The sequence below is a fragment of the Podarcis muralis genome, chromosome 2, assembly GCF_964188315.1.
Source record: "Podarcis muralis chromosome 2, rPodMur119.hap1.1, whole genome shotgun sequence".
Taxonomy (NCBI): domain Eukaryota; kingdom Metazoa; phylum Chordata; class Lepidosauria; order Squamata; family Lacertidae; genus Podarcis; species Podarcis muralis.
In genome coordinates this window covers 98904790-98926682 of record NC_135656.1, presented here as the reverse complement: position 1 = coordinate 98926682, position 21893 = coordinate 98904790, and the positions used below count along the sequence as shown (strand labels likewise).

At 45.6% G+C, this 21893-nt stretch overlaps 1 protein-coding gene across 27 annotated transcripts in view; it reads right to left on the bottom strand.

The window, feature by feature from the left end:
* The window catches only part of MAGI1 (membrane associated guanylate kinase, WW and PDZ domain containing 1), a 472724-nt gene that overhangs the window by 212095 nt on the left and 238736 nt on the right, over positions 1–21893 (bottom strand). For 26 of the 27 annotated variants that reach the window (XM_028719478.2, XM_028719473.2, XM_028719477.2 and 23 more), the window contains exon 2: positions 19619–19735. The exons of the other annotated variant lie outside the window; for it this stretch is intronic. In XM_028719478.2, coding sequence (XP_028575311.2) covers positions 19619–19735 — 117 coding nt within the window. The remainder of the gene's footprint in view (positions 1–19618; positions 19736–21893) is intronic. 27 annotated transcript variants of the gene reach the window in all.

The following is a 21893-nucleotide window of genomic DNA, read 5'->3' as shown; positions in this document are numbered from 1 at the left end:
ATGTTTCCTTGATAAATACTTGCAATGTTCATAACTGAAAGCAGCATAAGCCCTGTTGAGCATCCAATTACCTATAGGCATCTTCAGTATAGGTACAACCTGTTAAGCAAGCTTTGCAAAGAAGAATTCTGTTTTTAAGGGGGGGGGGAGACTGTGTTGCAGGAACAAAGCTGCCCATTTGCCATTTCGGGTCTTTCCCCAACAGCAGAATGGAACTCGATGCTCATAATATCTCAGAGTCGCAGCCGCGCATTTGTGAAAGTGGGAGGAGACATGTCAACACACAGCAATACACACATTTTCCTCCTATAATCACCCATTATAAAACTGGTTAACATACCTATTACTACTTAGGGCAAAGAGAAATTGCCCTCCCTCACCCCACCCCCCAAAACCCCATCCTGAACGGAACCAGGAGGAAAATAACATTTAATGTTTTATTTAACATGTGAAGATTCTAGATCACACAGCGTTCACTGTGTAAAAGCACAAGGCAATTTATTTTTTAAGTAAAAATAGAAGAACAGCATGTATATAAGATGTGGTTTTCATTCTTCGGCCAACAAGAAACCCTGGTCTATGTTAGCAGATCTACTTAGGATCTCCCAAGCAGCAGCAACAGTGCATTCCAAACCGATATCAGCCTTCCTGGTTCTACTGCTTTTATAGGATTATGCACCGCAAATTAAAGCCTCTGCTGTCCCTTTAAGGAAACATCCAGTCTCTTCCCGCTTCAATAATTTGCTTGCCAGAATCAGGCACCCAAAGCAGGCGATCAGTGTAGCAGCTCACAGCTGTCTCCCTCACAGATCCAAGCTTCTTTCTGTAAGTGCTCCTTGCTGTCTCTCTCTCACACACATTTATCCCTCCCCACAAACCAAAGGCTCCTCATTTCTATATATATACAGACCACACAGGAGACCTAAAAAGGGGGGGGGGCTGATATTTGCACCCCTCCCTCCCAGCCAAAGCCCACAAAGATGCCTGAAGAGCAAAAGCATTTTCTATTCCAACTGAATTGCTTCACACACACACAAGGAATTCCCTTGCACACCCCACCCTCATCCTTTGGCTAAGCTGCAGGGGAAAACACAGCGCGAGGAAATAGTTTTGCACAACACCTGCCGGACCCTATTGAAATGCACGGGGATGGATGGATGGATTCCCTGGCCCCTTCCCTTGCCTCTCCGCCCCCCCCCCCCCCACCGCCAACAACAACCGAGACAGCATTGTTCTTCCAGTGTGCAATCCATTGGTCTGCTGGGCTTCCTTCGCCCTCCTCCCCCTGCAACCCCAAGCCGCTTTTGACATGCCCCCCCCCCCCGCCCACCGCGCCACCCTTCCCTGGCAGGAGGAGGGGGTGTGCGGAAGCCCCCCGCTACAGACTGACGACCACATTTCGGAATGCACTTCATTAAAATATAGCTGCCCGATTCCAACCTGCAATGCGGAGGCAAGACAAAGCGAGCGCCACGCTTCCCCTTGCATCTCGCTCAAAAGCCCCATTGTTCAGCAGGCATCTGGTCCTGATCTCAACCTATTCGTGCCCATTGACCCCGCTTTTCACAGCGCAACCCGTTCGCGAATGGGCCTCACGTAAAGCTTGCTTGATGAATTGTGGGGCGGGGGGTGGGGGGAGAGAGAGAGAGAAGAGTGGGGGGGGGGGAGAGAGAGGCACTAGCCATCTGTCCTCCCAAGCTGAACTCAGACAGGGTGGCAGAGGGGCTGTACCTCCTTCCCCCCACCCTCCACCTTTTCCAGCTGCCTCTCTTTCTCTCGATCACAACCCAAATTTCCCCATTTCTAGCTTCTGCTCCTATCCCCCTGGAGCTGGAGGAAGAACCTGGGCTTTTAGCTCGGTAAAAATACCGCCACCACTTGCTGCTTATAAGCATCTCTTGCTTGGGCATCACACACACAGAGAAAGAGAGCATTCCACACCCAGAACATGTACACACAAACACACACACACACACAAACCAGCATTCTGACTTGCCTGGGTCCTTCGCAATTCAAGCACCGCTACCAGATTAATCCTTCCTTTGTGAGATATTTTCTCCTGTGCATGTAAGGATCCTCAACAGTACTGCAGTAAAAAAGGGGGGATTTATTTTTTTAAAATAAAAAAAGGAAGGAAAGGAAGGAAGAAGGCAGGAAGGCAGGGAAAGCAAGACTCAGAAGTGGGAGGGGGTCAGGTGGGGGTGGCCGATGCTTACATGCATCACAGCTTCTGCCACATGACAGAGAAAAAGAAGAGAGGGTTTTGGAGGAAGGTGGGGCGGGGAGAGAGAGACAGAATAAGCTGGTGGCGGCAGCTGACAGCACAGAAAAGGGGGAAAGAAGGAGCCTGCCTTTTATATTACTGGTGACATTTCTAACACATGACAACAACTTCCATCTGTGTTTAAAGCCGGGAGTGCAAGGGAAAAAAGAGAGCATTACATCACAATTCCTTCTATTCCTTGAGGTGTCGGCACTGTAGGCCAAGGGGGGATTAAAAAGCACCTGTGTGTGTTGAAATGTGAAATACCTACGGCGGGGTTTTCAGCCCCCCTTCCCCCCCTCTCCGCATCTCCCTTTTAATTTTCTCTCTGCCTTTGTCTGGGAGGACGCCCAGGGAAGTGTTGAAATGGTACTGCCCTCGATTGCAAGGCAACAGAACTAGAGAATGAATATATATGTATGCATGTGTCTGTAGCAAATGCAGCAGTTCGGTTTCTCTCCCCCACCCCCACCCCCTTCCCCGGATTTATTTTTAGGCCAAAACCAGGCATTCTTTTTCTCTCTCGGTTTTTTCCCTTCATAGACATTTTGCTCCTCTCTCAAAATCTCGTTTCCCAGAAGGACATTTGCTGAAACTTAGGCATGTGCGCGACGTTAAATAATGATGGTGTCGCTGATGATGGAGACAGGTTGCAAGGTTATCTAATTATTGTTGTGATTCATGAAGAGTCAAGCAGGTGTGTGCATCTGGGGTGATCTCCATCCGTTACTCTACCATCAGTTCAGTGTTTTTTAATGGAGGAGTGGGGATCAAAAGGAGGAGGGAAATCAATCCTAGTTCAAAGGCTGATTAACTGGACTGGCTGCAGCAGCTGGAGAATAACTAGGTGGGTAGCAGCCCTTAGAACTGAGGTGCAGAAATCCAAAAATCAGCATTTTCGCCTGTTTTTAGGGCAATACTCAAAATATCACTACAAGAGGGCAGGGGCACTTTTGGACATTACAGTCATACCTCGGGTTAAAGTCGCTTCAGGTTGAGCGTTTTCAGGTTACGCGACCTGGAAGTAACAGAATGCGCTACTTCTGGGTTTCGCCGCTCGCACATGCGCAGACGCTCAAAATGACGTCAAGCGCATGCACAGAAGAGGCGGATCGCGACCCGCACATGTGCAGACGCAGAGATGCGGGTTGCCTTCTACTCAGGAATGCAAACGGAAACCCATTCGCATCCAGAGGTACCACTGTACTAGAAAGTTTTAGCAAAAAAAAGCACAGGAGCCCTTCCTCTCCCCCCATGTCAAACTATTCATTTGAACTTTCTTGTATCTCTGCAGACCAACAGTCTTGAAATGCTTCGTTCTCCTCTAGACACATAGGTAAAGGTAAAGGGACTCCTGACTGTTAGGTCCAGTCGCGGACAACTCTGGGGTTGCGGCCCCTATCTCGCTTTATTGGCCGAGGGAGCCGGCGTACACCTTCCGGGTCAGGCGGCCAACATGACTAAGCCACTTCTGGCAAACCAGAGCAGCACACGGAAATGCTGTTAACCTTCCCGCTGGAGTGGTACCTATTTATCTACTTGCACTTGACGTGCTTTTGAACTGCTAGGTTGGCAGGAGCAGGGACCGAGCAACAGGAGCTCACCCCGTCGCAGGGATTCAAACCGCCGACCTTCTGATCGGCAAGTCCTAGGCTCAGTGGTTTAGACCACAGCGCCACCCGCGTCCCTTCTAGACACACATGCATACTTAATTACTAATTTGGTGCCTAGTTCTTCCAACCACCTTGCTTCCACAAGTCCAGAGATGCTTGCAACTACTTACATGACCCTAATGCTGGCCTGCAGTATTCCCAGGCATACAAGATAGCAACATTTTCCACTGATGCTGCTGGCACCCTAACTACAGTCAGTAGTAGGGAGAAACCAAGCTGGGTGGAGGTGGGGGACACCGCCAATGCCGCCAACATCTATATCAGGCTGGTCAAGGGTTATGCTCAAGACGACTGTTTTGCCTTTCTCCTGAAATTTGCTTACATGTACATCAGCAATAGCTATAATCCTCTCTTTCTTTAAACTTGAGTGTGTGTTTTTCAACCCACCTTTCATAGCACATTGCCCTCAAGGTGGCTTACAAAAGTCTAAAGTGCATGTAAATAGCATTACCGCGGCAAAAAGAAGCAGGTAAAGATTTTATTTTTCCAAGTAGAGCATGGTTCAGTGAAATGTGGGCTTGAATAAACAGTGGTTAGCCAACTAACATGCTCCATCCGTGCAAATATTTTCACTTTTACAATAGAACTTCCTCCTCCCCTGCCCTAAGTCCCCCTAAATCTCTTGTAGAGATTTGGGAAGGACGCAGGGCAGTGGGCACTTGTGGGACAAGCTCATACAGAAGCCTGCAGTCAAGACCATCACGTCTTGAATTGCCTATCCCTGGAACATCGCTTTGATTTTCCTGGTTACAGACCATTTGTAGCAAGATCATGTCCTCTTCTGCCAACCATATGGGATCCACTGTGAGGGTCCTACCTGCTTACCAACATTTCTTAGCATCCCATGAGAATTGGGTGTTGGCTTCTGAACAGCCATTCAGGATCCTTTCATTTATAGTGAAAGTAACCATAGCTAAATGAGTAAAATACGTGATTTGAATGTAGAAGTTTCCATGTTCAATCCCTGACATGCCCTACTAAAAGATCAGGTGACAGGAAAGACACCCTAGTTGCACGGACCAATTGCTTGACTCAATTTAAGGTAGCTTCATTTATTCATCCGATCTGACCCTTGGGTTCGCCTTTTCTGATGTTTGAGTCACACTTGTCTGTGCCTAGTTGTGGGCTCATTTACTAAGCCTCTTGGGAAATCAAGGCATACTTTGTACCCACATTATTAGCAAAAGTGGTGCTGCTGGCATTCATGTGCAGACTTTCTTAATCTGGCTCTCCTGGAAACTTCCCAGTTCTCCTGTTTTAAATGCCTCTCCAAGTCTTGGAGAGATGGACCCACTTTCATGTGACCACTTGCTTGGAATTCCTGACTTCTCTTAATAATAATATTATAATAATTTTATTATTATTAGTTGTACCCCACCCATCTGACTGGTTTCCCCCGGCCACTCTGGGCGGCTTTCACATACAGTCAAACCTCGTTCTGCAGCCGCCTCCACTTGCGTCCGCTTCGGCGAACGTCCACGGCAAACACGGAAGTACTGGAACGGGTTACTTCTGGGTTTGCTGTTTGCGCATGCACAGAAGTGTGTGTGCAGACGTGGCACTTCGATGTGTGTTATTTTCGACTTGCGGACTGGCCTCCGGAATGGATCCCGTCCACAAAACGAGGTTTGACTGTATATGGAAACACTAAACCTTAAAAAGTTTCCCTATACAGGGCTGCCTTCAGATGCCTTCTAAAGGTTATATAGTTACTCATCTCCTTGGCATCTGATGGGAGGGCATCCCACAACGTGGGCGTTCTTTAGGGTGCCAATCCACCTCCATCTTTGTTGTTCTTGACTTTCAAGCCATAGGCCGGAGAAGACTGCCCCAACTCCAAAAGCATATGCAGATTCTCACTGGCCCGAAGTCCTATGAGAGCCAACACATGCTCCTCCTTAGAAGTTGCTCTGCCCTATAGCTTGTCAGCCAAGTGTGACATACATGCCCTCCAAAAGGTGCCTGGTTGTCTGCAAAATTTACCAGGCCCAGCAAGGAGCTTTACATGTCACACGCAATGGTGCAACAGGAATGAAAGAAACTCTTATCACATAATGCCAGTTCAAGTAGAAAGAGCCTTGAAACAGTTCTAAAAGCTAACACAGGCTCTGGAATGTCTCTGGAGGAGCAGCTAGGGAGAATACTATTTAAGGGCTGCTTCTCACACAAAAAAAGGAGTCATGTCACAGACACTTTAAATGTCCTTTGCATGGCAGCTGTTCCATATGGCAGCTATATTTGGAAAATGCAGCCCTAAGTGCCATTAGTGTGTGGGTTTGGCACATGAATGGTATAGCTAGAAAAGTACTTGTTCAGGAATGGATGTCACCTCATAACAGGACCAGGATTTAGTGACAAATCTCTGACTCTCTCTCTATATAAATGCAGGGCTACAGAGTCTGGGGCTTAGACTTGGGAGCGGAGAAGAGTAGGGAAAATGCAACTCAGCATACTTCAGGGGGACACGGCGATTTTTTTAAAGAACTCTGCTGGGGGAAACCTGCTGTGGAAATAAATTAATAATAATAATAATAATAGCAGCAGCAGCAGCATAGACAAGTTGGGAGATGCGTAAGCACATGTAAGCAAATTGTCTCCACCTTAGACCTCTACAGTTCCACTTCACCCAGTTAGGTCAAGGAGAAAGGTGTCCCCAACAGATCTCCAGCCAACAAGAAGTTTATGGCAAGCTAGAACACGAATGTTCTCAGGCAGAAGCTAACTTCTGCAATCAGACCTCTCTTGAGTTTCATCAGCACATATTGGAACCAATTTGCTTAGCATGTGGGAGCACCAAATGGAGAAACAAACTGTGAATTCACATTAGCTGAAAACTCAGCAAGATGTGGAAATCAAACACAGATGGTTCGCTTCAGATTAAAGGGTCAGCATTTCGCCTTCTCTTCTCACTTCACATTCTCCTGAATAATATTTAACAATCACCTTGGGTTCTTTCTCCAGTGGGTGTGGAGAGGACTGGATTTTGACACAAAACCAACAAGGAAAGCGCAGAAGCAAATGAGCGTCCACGCCAAGCAGAAGAACCTGCAGCAGAAAGAAAGCCTCTCTCTGCGAGGATTCACACATGCATATTTATTACTTGATGCTGCGGCATTTGAGCGATGACTTGCATGAGAGATACCAATTAAAGGCCAGACAGCACAAATAGCCTTCTTTATTTATGTTTTGCTTGCTTGTTTAAACTTATTCCTCCTTTTACACAAATGTCTCAGCATCACTTACAAAGTAAGAGTACAAAAACGCAGCCCAAAAATATTTTAAACTGTTTCCTAATATGATCCCAAATACAGTATTCTTCATGCAGAATGTTCCTCCACTCAGCTGAGTCACTGACTGGTAAGTGATAGCATATTAAGCGACATATGTGAGTGCTTTCAGAAAAATTATTCATTCAGAAGTGGAAACCAGAACTCTGAGATGGGACCATACAATCTAGCACTAGGGCTGTGCAATAAATCGCCATTATCATTGAATACCGGTATCAAAATAACATCATCATGATAAGCATTTTGAACAAGGCAATATATTCAGGTGAACAAAAGGTGGAGACTTAATAGCTTCCCAGGAGGTAGCTCAGCTGAACTGATACTTTACAGATACTTAGGAGATAGTGGTGGTTCCAGCTTTATTTTCTCTCTCCTCCTCCCTCCTAATCAAGCTTTCCTCCATATTATAAAGGGTTTTTTAAAAAAAATAAAGGAGACTATCTTTTTGCTTGTTTGCCCTCCCTCCTTCCCTTTGATAAAAAGGAAGAGTTGGTGAGATGGGGGGGCTCCTGTGGGGCTTAAATGGAGGGGAGAATATTTAGCCAGCTGCCTTATGCTGAAAAGGGATGATGGGATGATGGGAGTTGTAGTCCAAAAACAGCTGGAGGCCCAAGGTTGGGAAACACTGCTCTAAAGGAAAGCAGATCAAGACATTTGGCACCAGCTTGGCTGCAGGAGTTACAAGGTGCCATTAAGGACTACATTCCAGATTTGTGTGGGGTTTACTCCCAAAGCCTTTCTCACTAATGAGTATAGCCACAAGGTAGCAGAGGTTTAGGATAAGAGTTTCCCTTTTCCTAGAATAGCAACCTTCCCAGGCTGACCAGCCCCATCCACCCCTCCCTTCCCTCTACAGCACATGCAGAAACCGCCTTCTTGAACATTGGGCTATGGGTCTCGTTCGCTCAATCCACCAGAGCCTGAGTTCGCATGCAGGGCAAGTCCCTAACTCACTGAGGGTTTGAGAGCCTTTAGTGGCAGTAGCATCTACCCTTTGGAATTCCTTCCTCTTGAATAACAGACATGTGCCACCAAGGTTACCTTTTCCTCTTTCATCAATTCTTTGACGTTGAGATCTTTCACAGTCTACATCTGCATTGGAATTGTTTTCAATGCGTTTTTATTTTTATTATTATTTTAACACAGTTTGCCACCCTGGGCTCCTTCGGGAAGAGGGGAGGGATATAATTTTAATGAACAACTAACTAATGCCACCAACTATTCTGGCATACAGCTGTGTACACACACCCATCAAAGTCACCATGCATGGCTGCTGAAACAAACCAAGCTCCTCTAAAGAGAGTTAATAAGAAATGTAGTTTGCTAACGGCGTTCTTTTCACATTCTCCGAGCTCCTGGATTACGGCTGAGCTCATCCTTGTACTGAAGCACTCACCTGGTAGCCATAGGCAACAAGGAACCGCATGCAGGGAAACATCTGGGATTCTATGCAAGAGACTAAGTGGGTTCCTGGGGGAGGAGGGCCAGAGTTGGCATTATCAAGAGGCAAATAATTCAATTTCCTTAAGCAGCAAGGGCAGTGAGAAATTAGTGACCCGGCCCCTCTCAACTAGCTCATCTCATCTGACCAGCCCACTAATCCATTCAGACACCAAGGCTTCCATATGGTTCTTTAGAATCATACCTGGCCCCCTTCTTCAGCCCTGCTCTCACTCTTCCTCTCTCCCTGCCCACCTGTTTACTTGTTAACTATTTTGTTATTGCTAATGTAGCCGCAGTACCGGCCACACCTCAGCCTCCCCCCCCCCCCGCTCCCCAACCCCTTTCTCAGAGTGAAGTTGAGCAGAGCGGAGCAGCTGAGGCACAGTGTTGTCATTGTGTTAGCAGGAGTCAATGGGTAAGTGAGCAGGTTGGAGATAGACAGAGCCATGGTGGAGTTAAGAAGGGGCAGCAGTGGTGAAGGAAGGAATCACCTATGGCTGCAAAATTTCTTGCACTCTATGAATGGAGCACTCTGTCCCTCCTCCCTGCAAGGCATAGGAACCAAACGGGCTGCGAGAGAACATAATCCCTCTCCTCTGCACCCAGTGTAGAAATGCAGTGGGCCCTTCTCTGCTAGTCCGCAGCAGACTAGTAAATAAATTTGCAGGTGACTTCCTTTTGTCAGCTTATTTACAAGGTTGAGCGAGCTCAATATCTGCGGCCTGTGATGCAAAGTAATTTATGCATGTCTCTAGCGGCTGCATTCGGATGCAATGTTAACATGTAATTTAGTTGGAAGACAAGCAGGACTATTGGGCAGCGGCTCCCACACTTCTCCCCCCCCCCTGCACCATATGAATATCGCTGAGGGTCCTGGCAGTCTAGAGGTTTTTCTGCCTCTTGTAGCATTTGTAACGCACTGCACTTGGTTATGTGTGCTTTCCTGTGTTGTGTTTCACTGCGTTACAGTCTGAATTCCACAGAGTTCAATCTGTAATGCGATAAAATGAAAATGTAAGAAACAAATCAGCAATAAACATGCAATATGAATGCGTAAAGCAGACAGGCCATGGACCACATGAACGAAGTCCGCAGGCCACAGTTTGGGACCCCCAACGATAAGAGCTCTGGTGTTTCGGCATCCCTATTGCCAGCCTCACCCTTGTTAGAAGGTGCTTTTTCAGTTAAAAGGCCACATTCTATTTCCCAGTCTTCCATTCCAAAGCAGCAGGGTAGACACTGGGGTCTTTGAGAAGCAGTCCTCTGAAGATAGCAATGCTACATTCTCGGACCAGAGGGCACTAGCACCATAAACTTATCTGACAAAGCATTTCTGGGTTGGGGTCTGCCTACCCTTCCCCTTCTCGGCTTCTGAGTCCTCATCCTCATCCCCCCTCACCCTAAATAAGAGGAATCTGACTTCAGGATCATGACAGGTAGTTTAAGAACAAGCCTGGTCTTGCATAAAAACCCCTCCCCCCTCTCCTGGTGCAACTGCAAGAAAGAGATTGCATCCATTTTCAACTGAGCTTGGTTACTCACTTTGTCTAAGCCAAGAACTGTCATTTGTATTTAGAGGGGGAACAAGACAAGATAATTAAGAACAGTCTGAAGCTGGCTAGTTCCCCTAAACTGCAGCTAGCGCTGACCAGTGCTTTTTTTTTTTTTCCTGGAGTACTAGAGGGTACGAAGTACCTGCACCTCTTTTGTTGTGGTTGTTAAAAAGTGTGCCACTTACTGTAACAACTTAATGGTGAGTAAAAGGTAAAGGGACTCCTGACCATTAATTAGGTCCAGTCGCGGACGACTCTGGGGTTGCGGCGTTCATCTCGCTTTACTGGCCGAGGGAGCCGGCGTACAGCTTCCAGGTCATGTGGCCAGCATGACTAAGCCTCTTCTGGCGAACCAGAGCAGCACACGGAAACGCCGTTTACCTTCCCGCCGGAGTGGTACCTATTTATCTACTTGCACTTCGTGCTTTCAAACTGCTAGGTTGGCAGCAGCAGGGACTGAGCAAAGGGAGCTCATCCCGTCGCGGGGATTCGAACCGCCAACCTTCTGATCGGCAAGCCCTAGGCTCTGTGGTTTAACCCACAGCACCACCCACGTCCCTAATGGTGAGTACCGGCACCTATTTTTCGGGGGGGGGGGGGGGGAGAAGCACTGGTGCTGACCACTGCTTGGCCTGGTTTTCAACCTCCTTTCTGAGAGCCTATGCGGTCCTGGTAAGCATTAGTTTGTCTTACTGTATCGTGCAAATAAGGCCTTTGTCAGGACTCAGACATAACTGTAACCATGGCTTACCGAACGCAAAAAGCTTCTAGACTTTTCCTTGTGGCTGTGCCAGAGCAGGGGCAGAGGGACATCCAAGCACGGAGGCTACAGAACAGTTTAGATCTGCATGCAAACCAGGCCAATATCTACCTGATCATTTTACAATATACGTCTCATTTTCAAGATGCATTAGCCCTTCAAGGGCCATTTATTATGCATTCCCACTCAAATAATAATAATTTTCACAATTCTCGTTGAAACAGATGTGTCTCTTCTTAAATCACTAATTAAGTGCATTGTGGGACATTGCAATTCTTAAAAGGCTATCAGAGGAGGAACCCCCCCCCCTCCTCTCCATTCTTAAACAAATCTGCTCTGGCAACTTCCCAGCAATCTTGACTTCATAACTCAAGGCCGTAATTATTCAAGGAGGACAAGTCTTTGATTATGGATATTTCCAGAGTGTTATGACTTAAGCAGAGAGATTTATTTTCACCTTTAACAGAAGCAGAACTGAAAATATTTGCTTTATGTGCTAATTGATTTTTAGCAGCTGGACCTCTCTCTCTTTCACACACACACTCGCAATATTCTCTTGAACCAGGGCAACTAATGTTCAGTTCAGCCATAAAACTTAAGGAATCAAGCAACTGAAGTACTTTCTTTCAATCTGGAGCAGCTCGTAAATTCCTAACCATATGACAATGGAGAAAACTTTAATAGCGTGCTGACCACATTATTAAACTGTGAGAAACTGGGAGGCAGTATTAAAACAAATGGAGAAAGTACATGAGAAAGCTGACATTCATTAGGCAATATTATAACCTAACACTGGGTTTGGGGTGTGGTGTGCAGAAACCACCCTCCCACCCAAATCCTGTTTGGATACATTGACTAAAGTTCAGCTCTAAGTATTCTGATGCGACATCGGGTTCCGATGAGATCAATGGGGCTAACTATGCCAACTAAGTATGGAACTATGGAAATACATTACAGTCGTACCTTGGAAGTCGAATGGAATCCATTCGACTTCCAAAACATTTGGAAACTAAGGCGCAGCTTCTGATTGGCTGTAGGAACCCACAGAACCCACATCGGACGTTCGGGTTCCAAAGAACGTTTGCAAACCAGAACATTCACTTCCGGGTTTGCGGCATTCAGGAGCCAAAACATTTGACTCACAAGGCGTTTGGCTTCCAAGGTCCGGCTGTCTAACTAGGCAAATTTATATCCAAGCTAACATAAGCTAAGGGAGAAGGTGCAGAAGTAGGTGTTTGTGGAGGGAGAGGTATAAGCTTTTGGAAGGCAAACAGCATGACAACACTGGAAACCAACTGCATAAAAGGGTCCATCACCAGCTGTTGATCTTTGCTAAGCTATCACACTTTCCTTTACTTCTAAACTGCTCCTGAGCTCCATCTCATTAAAAAACTTTCCCCCCAGATGGCTATATGAAGCTTTAACCCAGGGGTCAGCAACCTTTTTCAGCCGTGGGCCGGTCCACCATCCCTCAGACCATGTGGTGGGCCGGACTATATTTTGAAGGAAAAAATGAACAAATTCCTATGCCCCACAAATAATCCAGAGATGCATTTTAAATAAAAGAACACATTCTACTCGTGTAAAAACACGCTGATTCCCGGACTGAGAAGGCCGGATTGAGAAGGCGATTGGGCCGCACCCGGCCCACGGGTCTTAGGTTGCCTACCCCTGCTTTAACCCATTCCATGTTGTGGTTCGAGGACCCGATCCCCACGCAGTGGAATGAAACACAAGGACACGTGATATAAGGTTAATGGGCAAGAAAAGGCCACAACTTTATTGATTACAGCAAGTGAAAAGGTATTGGCTTAGGCATTGGATTACATCAGCTGACTCCACCCACTCGGAGAGGGGTGGGTGAGTCGGAAAACAAGGGGGTTTATTCACCAGTAGGTGGAGCCTGTTGATGCTAATTCATTAGTAGGTGGAGCCTGTTGATGCTAATATAAGCTCTCCCCTGATGTCACCGAGGGTCGTGCCATGGCCTCCCGCCACGCAGACATCGGACAGAATACACGACCACCAGATTCCTTTAACGGAATACCCAAAAATTGAAGGCACAGGCGATGGCCACACCTAGCCCTTCGACAGCACAACACATTATTCCAATGCCTAACCTACCTACCAATACCACGAAAGTTGTGACAATTGCTACGAGGTAGGCGAAAAAACCAAAAAGCCTAATGCCAAATGGAAAAATTCCTACCAGGCCCCCCGGACAACAAGGGCGACCAACCTAAGGTCCATAGCAAGGCCAAAAGAAACTGAAACCCTGCTCTAAGGGAGTGGAGGGTGGGTGACTTGCGACGGGACGACGAAAAGTGAGGGCTGGGAGGCTGGCGCCGCAGCAATTTAGGCTGCTGTACACGCCCCCTTGGAGGCACCTGGTTAGGTGCCTGGCCGTGGGCGTGGGCGCCAGCCAAGTGAGTGGGGGGCAGGGGGCAAACGCCCCCTACTTGAGGTGGAGTCCGGCTCCCGGCCACAACCACTCCCCTCTCTTGCAGGGAGGAGAGTCTTTCCCGTGATGGAACTCCATGATTAGGCTTTGGGAGACAGCTAAAAAAGAAAAAAAAAGCTCCCACTCCCTCTTGGTGCTTAGAATTCAATCGAGAGAGCATGCCACTGTTTTCTGCTGATGGAATATTACATTTGAGATGCATATCTTTACTATGTCTGAGATTGTAAAGAGCACTAATAACTCAGCATTAAGCTGCAATTTCTTCCCTCTTGGCCACTGGCTTTCACGTCTCAATACCTTTTAGGACCACTTGAATACCCACTGCAGATTCCTCACAATGAGGACAAAGCCCTTTGGAAGCCCTTTGCGTGTCGTAATTATGGGAGCAAACTGAAGAGCACTGGGAATTAATAAAGAAACAAAGGCATCTAAAACCATCAGCCATCTTCCCACACTACTTACTGGAACGCTGCCTGGCAAGTGATAAAGAAAAACTTTCAAGATGAACTTCAGGGAAGTGTTCGCTCTGATTTTTGTTGTATTCTCTTAATCTCTGGCCACTTTGAAGCCGCTCTTCAGTGATGCTGGTCAGCAGATGGGTTTCCCCCTCCCCCAACACATAACGAAAAATTAAACCTGAAATGGTTTGCTAGGCTGAAAAATATAATGTGGGTGGCTGCTAAAGGCAAAAACAAATAGTTGGGTGAAACCAACAGGATATAAAACTTATAAAGATTCTTATTTTCAAAAAAGAAAGAAAGAAGTTCGCATTTTGAACTTATGAACCAGTTTTAGCTCAGTGCGGCAAGAAATGCAGCAAGCATCTTAGGGAAACAGAAGTGAGTCTTTACACAACAAGTGCGGCAAGTTTACAGTGTGCAAAACACGGCCAGCTTTTCTCCCTCATTGGTAATGTGGACAGGCAGGGACCAGTGTAAGCTGAAATACTCCTCTGAGGTAGTAAATGTCTGTACATATTTACATAGAATACAGGTTTATTCCCTCAACAAGAGCTAGGCCTATGATAACGCTTAAGAACCTTGGGGCTTAAGAACTAAAACTTCAGAACTTTGTTTCCCTGTTTTGAGTTATGGAATGAAACAATGAGCACAGATAATGTTTTTCGCAACTTTTAGTCTTCAATTCTATTGCCACCAGAAATACATCCTAGGCCAGGCAAAGGCAAACTCTGCCCTCCAGATGTTTTGGGACTACAATTCACATCATCCCTGACCACTGGTCCTGTTAGCTAGGGATGATGGGAGATGTAGTCCCAAAACATCTGGAGGGCCGAGTTTGGAGATGCCTGTCCTAGGGGCTTGGATAGTGTGGTCCTTTCTCCACCACAGGCAGAGAGGAGGATCTCTGGATGGAGCAGGAGGATGCGGGCATCCTCCTTGCAGTTGTACAAGCCTCTGCAGCTGACCCACCTCTGCAAGAGCAGAAAGAAAACATTTCCATGGGGTGGGGTGGAGCAGGAGAGAATATGCCTCTGGAACAACAAGGGGAGAGGAGAGGCTAGGCCAGCCTTGGAGCTGGTATCTTGGGGTCACTGGGAGGAGGGAAACTGGGGAGGGGGGCGAGGACTTGACTGAAAAGCAGAAAAAGGAAAGCTGTGTCCTCCCACTCTTTGGGCAAGGTTTGTCTTCCTTTGATTCTACCTCCCTTTCGCTTGTTCTCTTAACTGCATTTATGCACAACGGCGCAAATTGTATTTGCTGTTTTTACCCTCAAGATGGTTTCCTCTGTTAATGTGATTTGGGATTTTGGCTTCAGATTGGGAACTGGACTTCTCCTTACATCCGTGTTCATATTTAGCTGCTGCATGTTGAACAGGACATACAGCATCGATACGCGAGGGGTGCTCTCAACTCTGATGCACCATTTTAAGTCTTGGCTAACCCAGAAATAGTACCTCAGGTTAAGAACTTTGCTTCAGGATGAGAAAAGAAATTGCGCAGCAGCGGTGCAGCGGCAGCGGGAGGCCCCATTAGCTAAAGTGGTGTCTCAGGTTAAGAACAGTTTCAGGTTAAGAATGGACCTCCAGAACAAATTAAGTTCTTAACCCGAGGTACCACTGTATAAGCTCTTCTACACCTTAGCAACAAAATGACACCTCATTTGGGGCTTAACTGCAGATAGGCTGGTGTGGTATCGCCTTGGTTCAGAAAGTGCCCGTTTGTCTTTCCTTTGCCATTTTTCACACTTGATTTAAACACAGTAACATATGCTTTTAAGTCATTTCCCCAGATGTAGAGATGCAACTCAGCTGCATTTTTTAAAAAAAGAATTAGTTGATTTTGCTGCCTTTTTCTTTGTAGGTTCTGGGAGCAGTTTTTAAAGGCTGGAATATATCAAGGTAGGCCGGCTATTAGACTGCTCCTCTCCCACAGCTAAAGAAAGCCAATTGATCACTGCAAGAACTGTAAAGCTGCCTGTGGCTGCTCAGTTTTGGCCGTGGCTGTTTTTCTTAAGTATGGCGGCTCCTTCCTAATTCAGAAAAAGGCAGCGGGGGTTGTTGATCAATGCCGTGAGCTGCTCATTTTGAAAACGGCTATTGTTCCACGAGCATTTCTGTGGTGGTCAGCCAGTCCTTCTCCCCTGCTCCACATGCGATTTTATTGATTTTTGACTTTTGCAATATAACATGTAACTGCACTACTTAAGAGCCGAATTTTGAGGATTTCAAATGACTGGGGGGTGGGGTGGATGTAGAGGAAAGGACCCATTTTACGCATTTTGGGCCATTAGTCGTCCGTTCAGCAGAGTCCTCTGGTTGCAGCAATAAGGATCAGCAGGCAGTCAAGGCATGCTCAGTTTGAGTGACCTTGTGAGCCTTTAACATGTTTACCACATAATCAGCAGGGAATTCCATTTTCAAAATACAAGACTTCATAATCCATTAGCAACAGAGATTGGCCCAGAGCACTGGATTTTCTGATCACGTGCATCGAGGAATAAAAAAATATTAGTATGCAGCAGCCAGATTAATCATCAGCCCTGGAAAAATCTCCTCCCTCCCCCTGCCCTCCCCCACTTCACCACTTCCAAGTACCAAACAGCCATACATACAGTAGCTTCATTCAGTTTCAAGCCTGAACATTTTTATCACATCCAAAGCCCATAGGAAAGCTCCTTTGCAGAAAAAGCGCCAGGGCGGAGGGGGGAGGAGGAGAAGGAGAGAATGCTATTCAGCTAACTGCTCTACAAAGGTAAGTATTGCATAACAACCAACTCCCCCTTCTAGGTTTGTCTGTTGGTTATATAATTGCGAGGCATGAATACAGATGTTCCTTTTAATGCAAGAAGAGAATCGTCTCCCATTCGCAGTGTCACCACTCCCTTTCCTTTCATTAAAAACAGAATTGCAAAATGTATATTAAAAAAAAAAAATCTCCCTGCTAAACAACCCCTCCCCCCCCCCAAATACACACCCAATTCTATAATCAAGGCCTTGGGTGAGATTAAAAAGCAAGCAAAGTAGTTTAGCTCACAGTCAAGTCCAATAAATCAGAGAAAAGATTCAAGTCGAGAGCATTTCAAAACGTAACCTTGGCAACGCGGAAAAATGCTCCAACAGAACTTAGGCCCGTTTTGCTTTATTCGTCGGGTTTCTGAAACTGGAACTGTAAAGAAGAGGAAGATGATGCAGCAAGAAAGTCGGCGGCAACAAGCTGCAGATCCAGGGGGCTTCAAAGGGGACACGGCTCCCCATAGCGAAAGTTCTTCAGACCCTCAGAATCTGACACTAAGTACAGCTGACCACATGAAAACAATTCAGCGTCTTGTTTTTGTAAAAAGATATGTAGCCCATGTTGCCTTTAAAAAGGGGTAAGGAAAGTAACACATTTAGAATACAGTGGTACCTCGGGTTACATACACTTCAGGTTACATACGCTTCAGGTTACGCACTCCGCTAACCCAGAAATAGTGCTTCAGGTTAAGAACTTTGCTTCAGGATGAGAACAGAAATCGTGCGCCGGCAGCGCGAGGCCCCATTACCTAAAGCGGGGCTTCAGGTTAAGAACAGTTTCAGGTTAAGTACGGACCTCCGGAACGAATTAAGTACTTAACCCGAGGTACCACTGTACGATAAAAATACCCAATTCATATAAAAGCCTGAAACATGTAACAAGTTTAAAAAAATTAATTGGGTTGTATGCTACGAAAGTACAGTAATTGCACGAGTGGAATGGAATGGAATTCTGCTCCTTTTTCTGCCTCCCCTCTTTGATGCGCTCCCCAAAATATACCGTACTTTCCCGTGTATAAGACGAGGTTTTCTAATTATAAAATAATGTGAAAAATTGGGGGGTGTTTTATACACAGATAGTGCATAGGGTGGACTGGGGATTGGTTGGTGCGGCGAGCAGGAGATTGTCAGTAGTGATTGGGTGGGAGATTGGTGGCTGCATCAAGGGTTGGTGTTGATTGGCTGTCACTGCGGCAATTGGGCAGGTGATTGGTGGCTGCCGGCGGCGAGCAGATCGATGATTGGTTGCTTTGACGAGGCATGTTAGTGTGCGATTTTCGGCAATCCCTCCCCCAAAAAGCTCAACAACCCTGGGCAATTCCCCCCCTGCAAAAAAGCTGAACAAGTCTGAGCAATCCCCTCCATTTTCTTAATTTGGAGTCCCCCAAAATAGGGGGGTGTTATACATGGAAAAATATGGTACTCTGGGGGCTCCCTCTGGAGCAGATTTGGTGGGTACAGAGGCATGTGAGGAGAGGAAAGGGTGAGCAAGTTGCATTGTGGGAAAATAGGTCATTCTGCTTGTGCAAGTAATATGGCTGCATTCAGGTGTGGGGCTTTATTGTAATAGTGGTTTTTGTGTTATAACATTCCTTCTAAATTGCAGTACCTGTTGCATTACCAACGGTGCCTTTTAAATCAATATACAGTGGTACATCGGGTTACAAACACCTTGGGTTACAAACGCTTCGGGTTACAACCTCCGCTAACCCGGAAGTGGTACCTCAGGTTACAAACTTTGCCCCAGGATGAGAACGGAAATAGCGTGCCGGCAGCGCAGCGGCAGGCCCCATTAGCGAAAACGCACCTCAGGGTAAGAACGTTTTCGGGTTAAGAACGGACCTCCAGAACGAATTAAGTTTGTAACCCAAGGTACTACTGTACTACCACATCACGCTGAATTTTAAAGGGCAGGAAAAAACTGTATGCCAGGATACCACCCCAAACTGTGTCACATGAACGACAGATCATGAAAACCATGGGAAAGTTACAACACAAAACTCCTGCATTTTTCTGAATGATTAAGTTGCAAACAGATTTGTCTTTTTCTGGAAACAATTAAAACAGAGATAAGTACTAAACCTATGCTAGATTCTGCAACACTTCCAGAAGTGGCTTTTAAGCTGTGTGAAAGATCACATAAAACATGAACGTTAGCAGGTAAGGAAACGTCAGGAAGATGAACTAAAGTTTAACACCAACTCCGTAAAAGCTGGCCTGTCAAGAGAAAGGCGATATAACACTTTGCAGAAGAGTCAGGATTAAGTATTGAGAAGCTTCCAATTTGCAGGGCAGTGATCCTGCCTTTATACATTTATTTATTTTGGTTCAAACTGAAGGGCCCTCCACAGATATCCAAGTATATGGGGGAGAAAGTAACCAAATTGTTGGTTTGGGGTGAAAGGCGGCTTTTGAGTCAAATGTTGAGCCAACGTTTTTCATATTGTTAACAGAAACTTATGAAGCTCTCTTCATTGATCCACATTCACCATGGAACATTTGAAGCTGCCAAATATTGGGCCAGGTAATTGTTCAATCTAGCCCACTGTCATCAGTAGCCTTCCATGGTTTAACGCAAAGGTCCTTCTCATCACCTGCTACTTGATCTTTTAAACAGGTGATGTCAGGGATTTAATTTGGGACCTCCTATAGGCAAACCATGTCCTTTAACCACTAGGCTGTTGCTCCCTAATTTCTCAACCTTCTCCATCCAAGCACTCTGTGCAACTGGTGACAAAGCAAATCCAGCATTTTCTCAACCACCACTGGAAGCAAGCATCTCCTCCTAGTAAGAAAATTAAACCAAAAAAAACCAGGTCTCCACACAGCAGCCCCATTGGCTGTCATCAAAAAGTTAGCACCAAAAGGTTGTTTGCTTTTAGTTTTATTATACTAAATTCACTAGATGAATAGTTAGTGACTTACAAGGCACAGCGTGGCGATAAAGGTTATCTCTAATAGTCTGTTGCAGCTCGTGATCTGGAGATCCTTTCTGAAACCTCTGGTTGAGATAATGTCTCAGATCTTTGTTCAGACGACTTCCTGAAAGAAAAAGAAAGAAATCACAAATTGAGCAGAGAAGGGATTAACATTGCCAGCTCTAGCTAACATTAGACTTGCAATCTGCAGTTCCTCTGAATTATGGTATGCTGCTTTCATGTGCGTTTTCTGTAAATGGCTAATTACCAAAAATAACTTGCTGCAAACATGAAATCTCCCTGGCTTTACAACACTTCTTCCTTCCTGCTGGTGCTAAAGGGATTATCACCCTCTCTCCTGGCAATAGCACATATTTTTTCTGCACTGGGAGAAAAATGACATAGACAAAATGATGATGGGGAAAAATATTTTAAATATTTCTTCTTCTACACAGCCCAAGGCTTGGGTAAAAAGGAAGGCTGGACACACAAATTAGCATAGCAGAGCTGCCTGGTCTTTAGTTGGGAAATACTCAAATAAACTAACATTTGCAACCTCCATAGCAACTAGGTCTGGGTAAAGTCTAAATATCCACTGCTGTAACTTAGACAGGCCTCCGGGTTTCAAATCCTAGATGAGTGTTTCCCAAACTTGGGTCACCAGCTGTTTTTGGACTACAACTCCCATCATCCCAGGCTAGCAGGACCAGTGGTCAGGGATGATAGGAACTGTAGTCCAAAAACTGCCTGAGACACAAGGTTGGGACTGTCCTACATGATAAGCAGACATTAAGATAGAGTTCCCCATTTGAGACAAAACTCTGGTGTAAATGAACCAAGAACAAAGCACCAAAACCAGCACACAAATGAAAGAGGAAAGGTAAAGGTGTACACTTAGGTGTACACAAAGGTGTACATTAAACCGCTAAGTTCTACTCAGGGAGACCTACTGAAATCAATGACCCTAGTTTAGTCATGTTCATTAATTTCAGTGGGTCTAAACTTAGCTGAATACCACCCATTATGACCAAATCTACCCAGTGGGTTTAAACAGTAATATTTCTAGTGAAAGTTTGAAAGATTACAAGCTGAAGAAATTGGCTACGCTTCCTAACAAGTCGTTTCCAACACCAGTCTGCTAAACTAATAGCAGCCTGCACATATTAACGGTACCTTAACCAGGCAATGGGTTTCTTGATTTAATAGTCCCCAATATCTAAGCTGCAATTGCATCTCGGTTTTTCTGGTGACCAAGAAGGATGTATAGGTTTCTTTTAAGTCAAATATATTACAGTGTCATGAGATGTTTGTACAAGTAGGTGAAATATTCAAAGGCGAAATTGTGCAGTATCAGCACACACAATTTATGCAGGATATAAATCACATATAGCTTCTTCTTCTATGTTCATAATCATATACATCAATAAATGTACTCATTAGTTATTTTGGTCATAGACCAGCAGGGACTTAATGTGCTGTAGTTAAAAATATGAATTTGAAACACTTAATTAAAAAAAAATCAAGGATCTTCTAAGTTTTTCTATAGGAACAGAACTCCATTAGAGACTTCCACGACTAATCACTGTTCTGGGATTTGCGAAAGAGACATTTTTATTAGTCCTGTTGAATTCCCACTAATGAGCTCCTAGCAGGGCATGGGATCAGTCAATTCCCCCCCCCCCAAAAAAAAGGGGGGGAGGGGGAACAATTAAGCAACACTTCTCTTTGTCACATACTCATCTATTTTTACACTTCCGAGAGTCCCACAAGGGCCCAGCAAATTCATTCTCCAGGCACGCGAAATAATTAAGCTGAAATGAAATTGTTCCACTAATGCAAACTCCCACAGGATTTAAGATACCTTTGCAAATCCCACCGCCAACCCCATTCCAGTTTCACTGTACGTGCTCCAAGAGTTTTCCAGTGAAAATAAGTACATTTGCTTTGCCTTAAATGGAATGGGGTGCCCTTCCACCCCTCACGCCCCGTCACAGCCACATGGGAGCTACCTTTCACAGAATTGTAAAGTTGGAAGGGACCACAAGGATTTTCTAGTCCAGGGTTTTCCAGAGTTGGGTCTCCAGCTGTTTGGGGGGGGGGGGACTACAATTCCCATCACCTTGCCTACAAAGGTCCGTATAGTTAAAGCTATGGTTTTCCCAGTAGTGATGTATGGAAGTGAGAGCTGGACCATAAAGAAGGCTGATCGCCGAAAAATTGATGCTTTTGAATTATGGTGCTGGAGGAGACTCTTGAGAATTCCATGGACTGCAAGAATATCA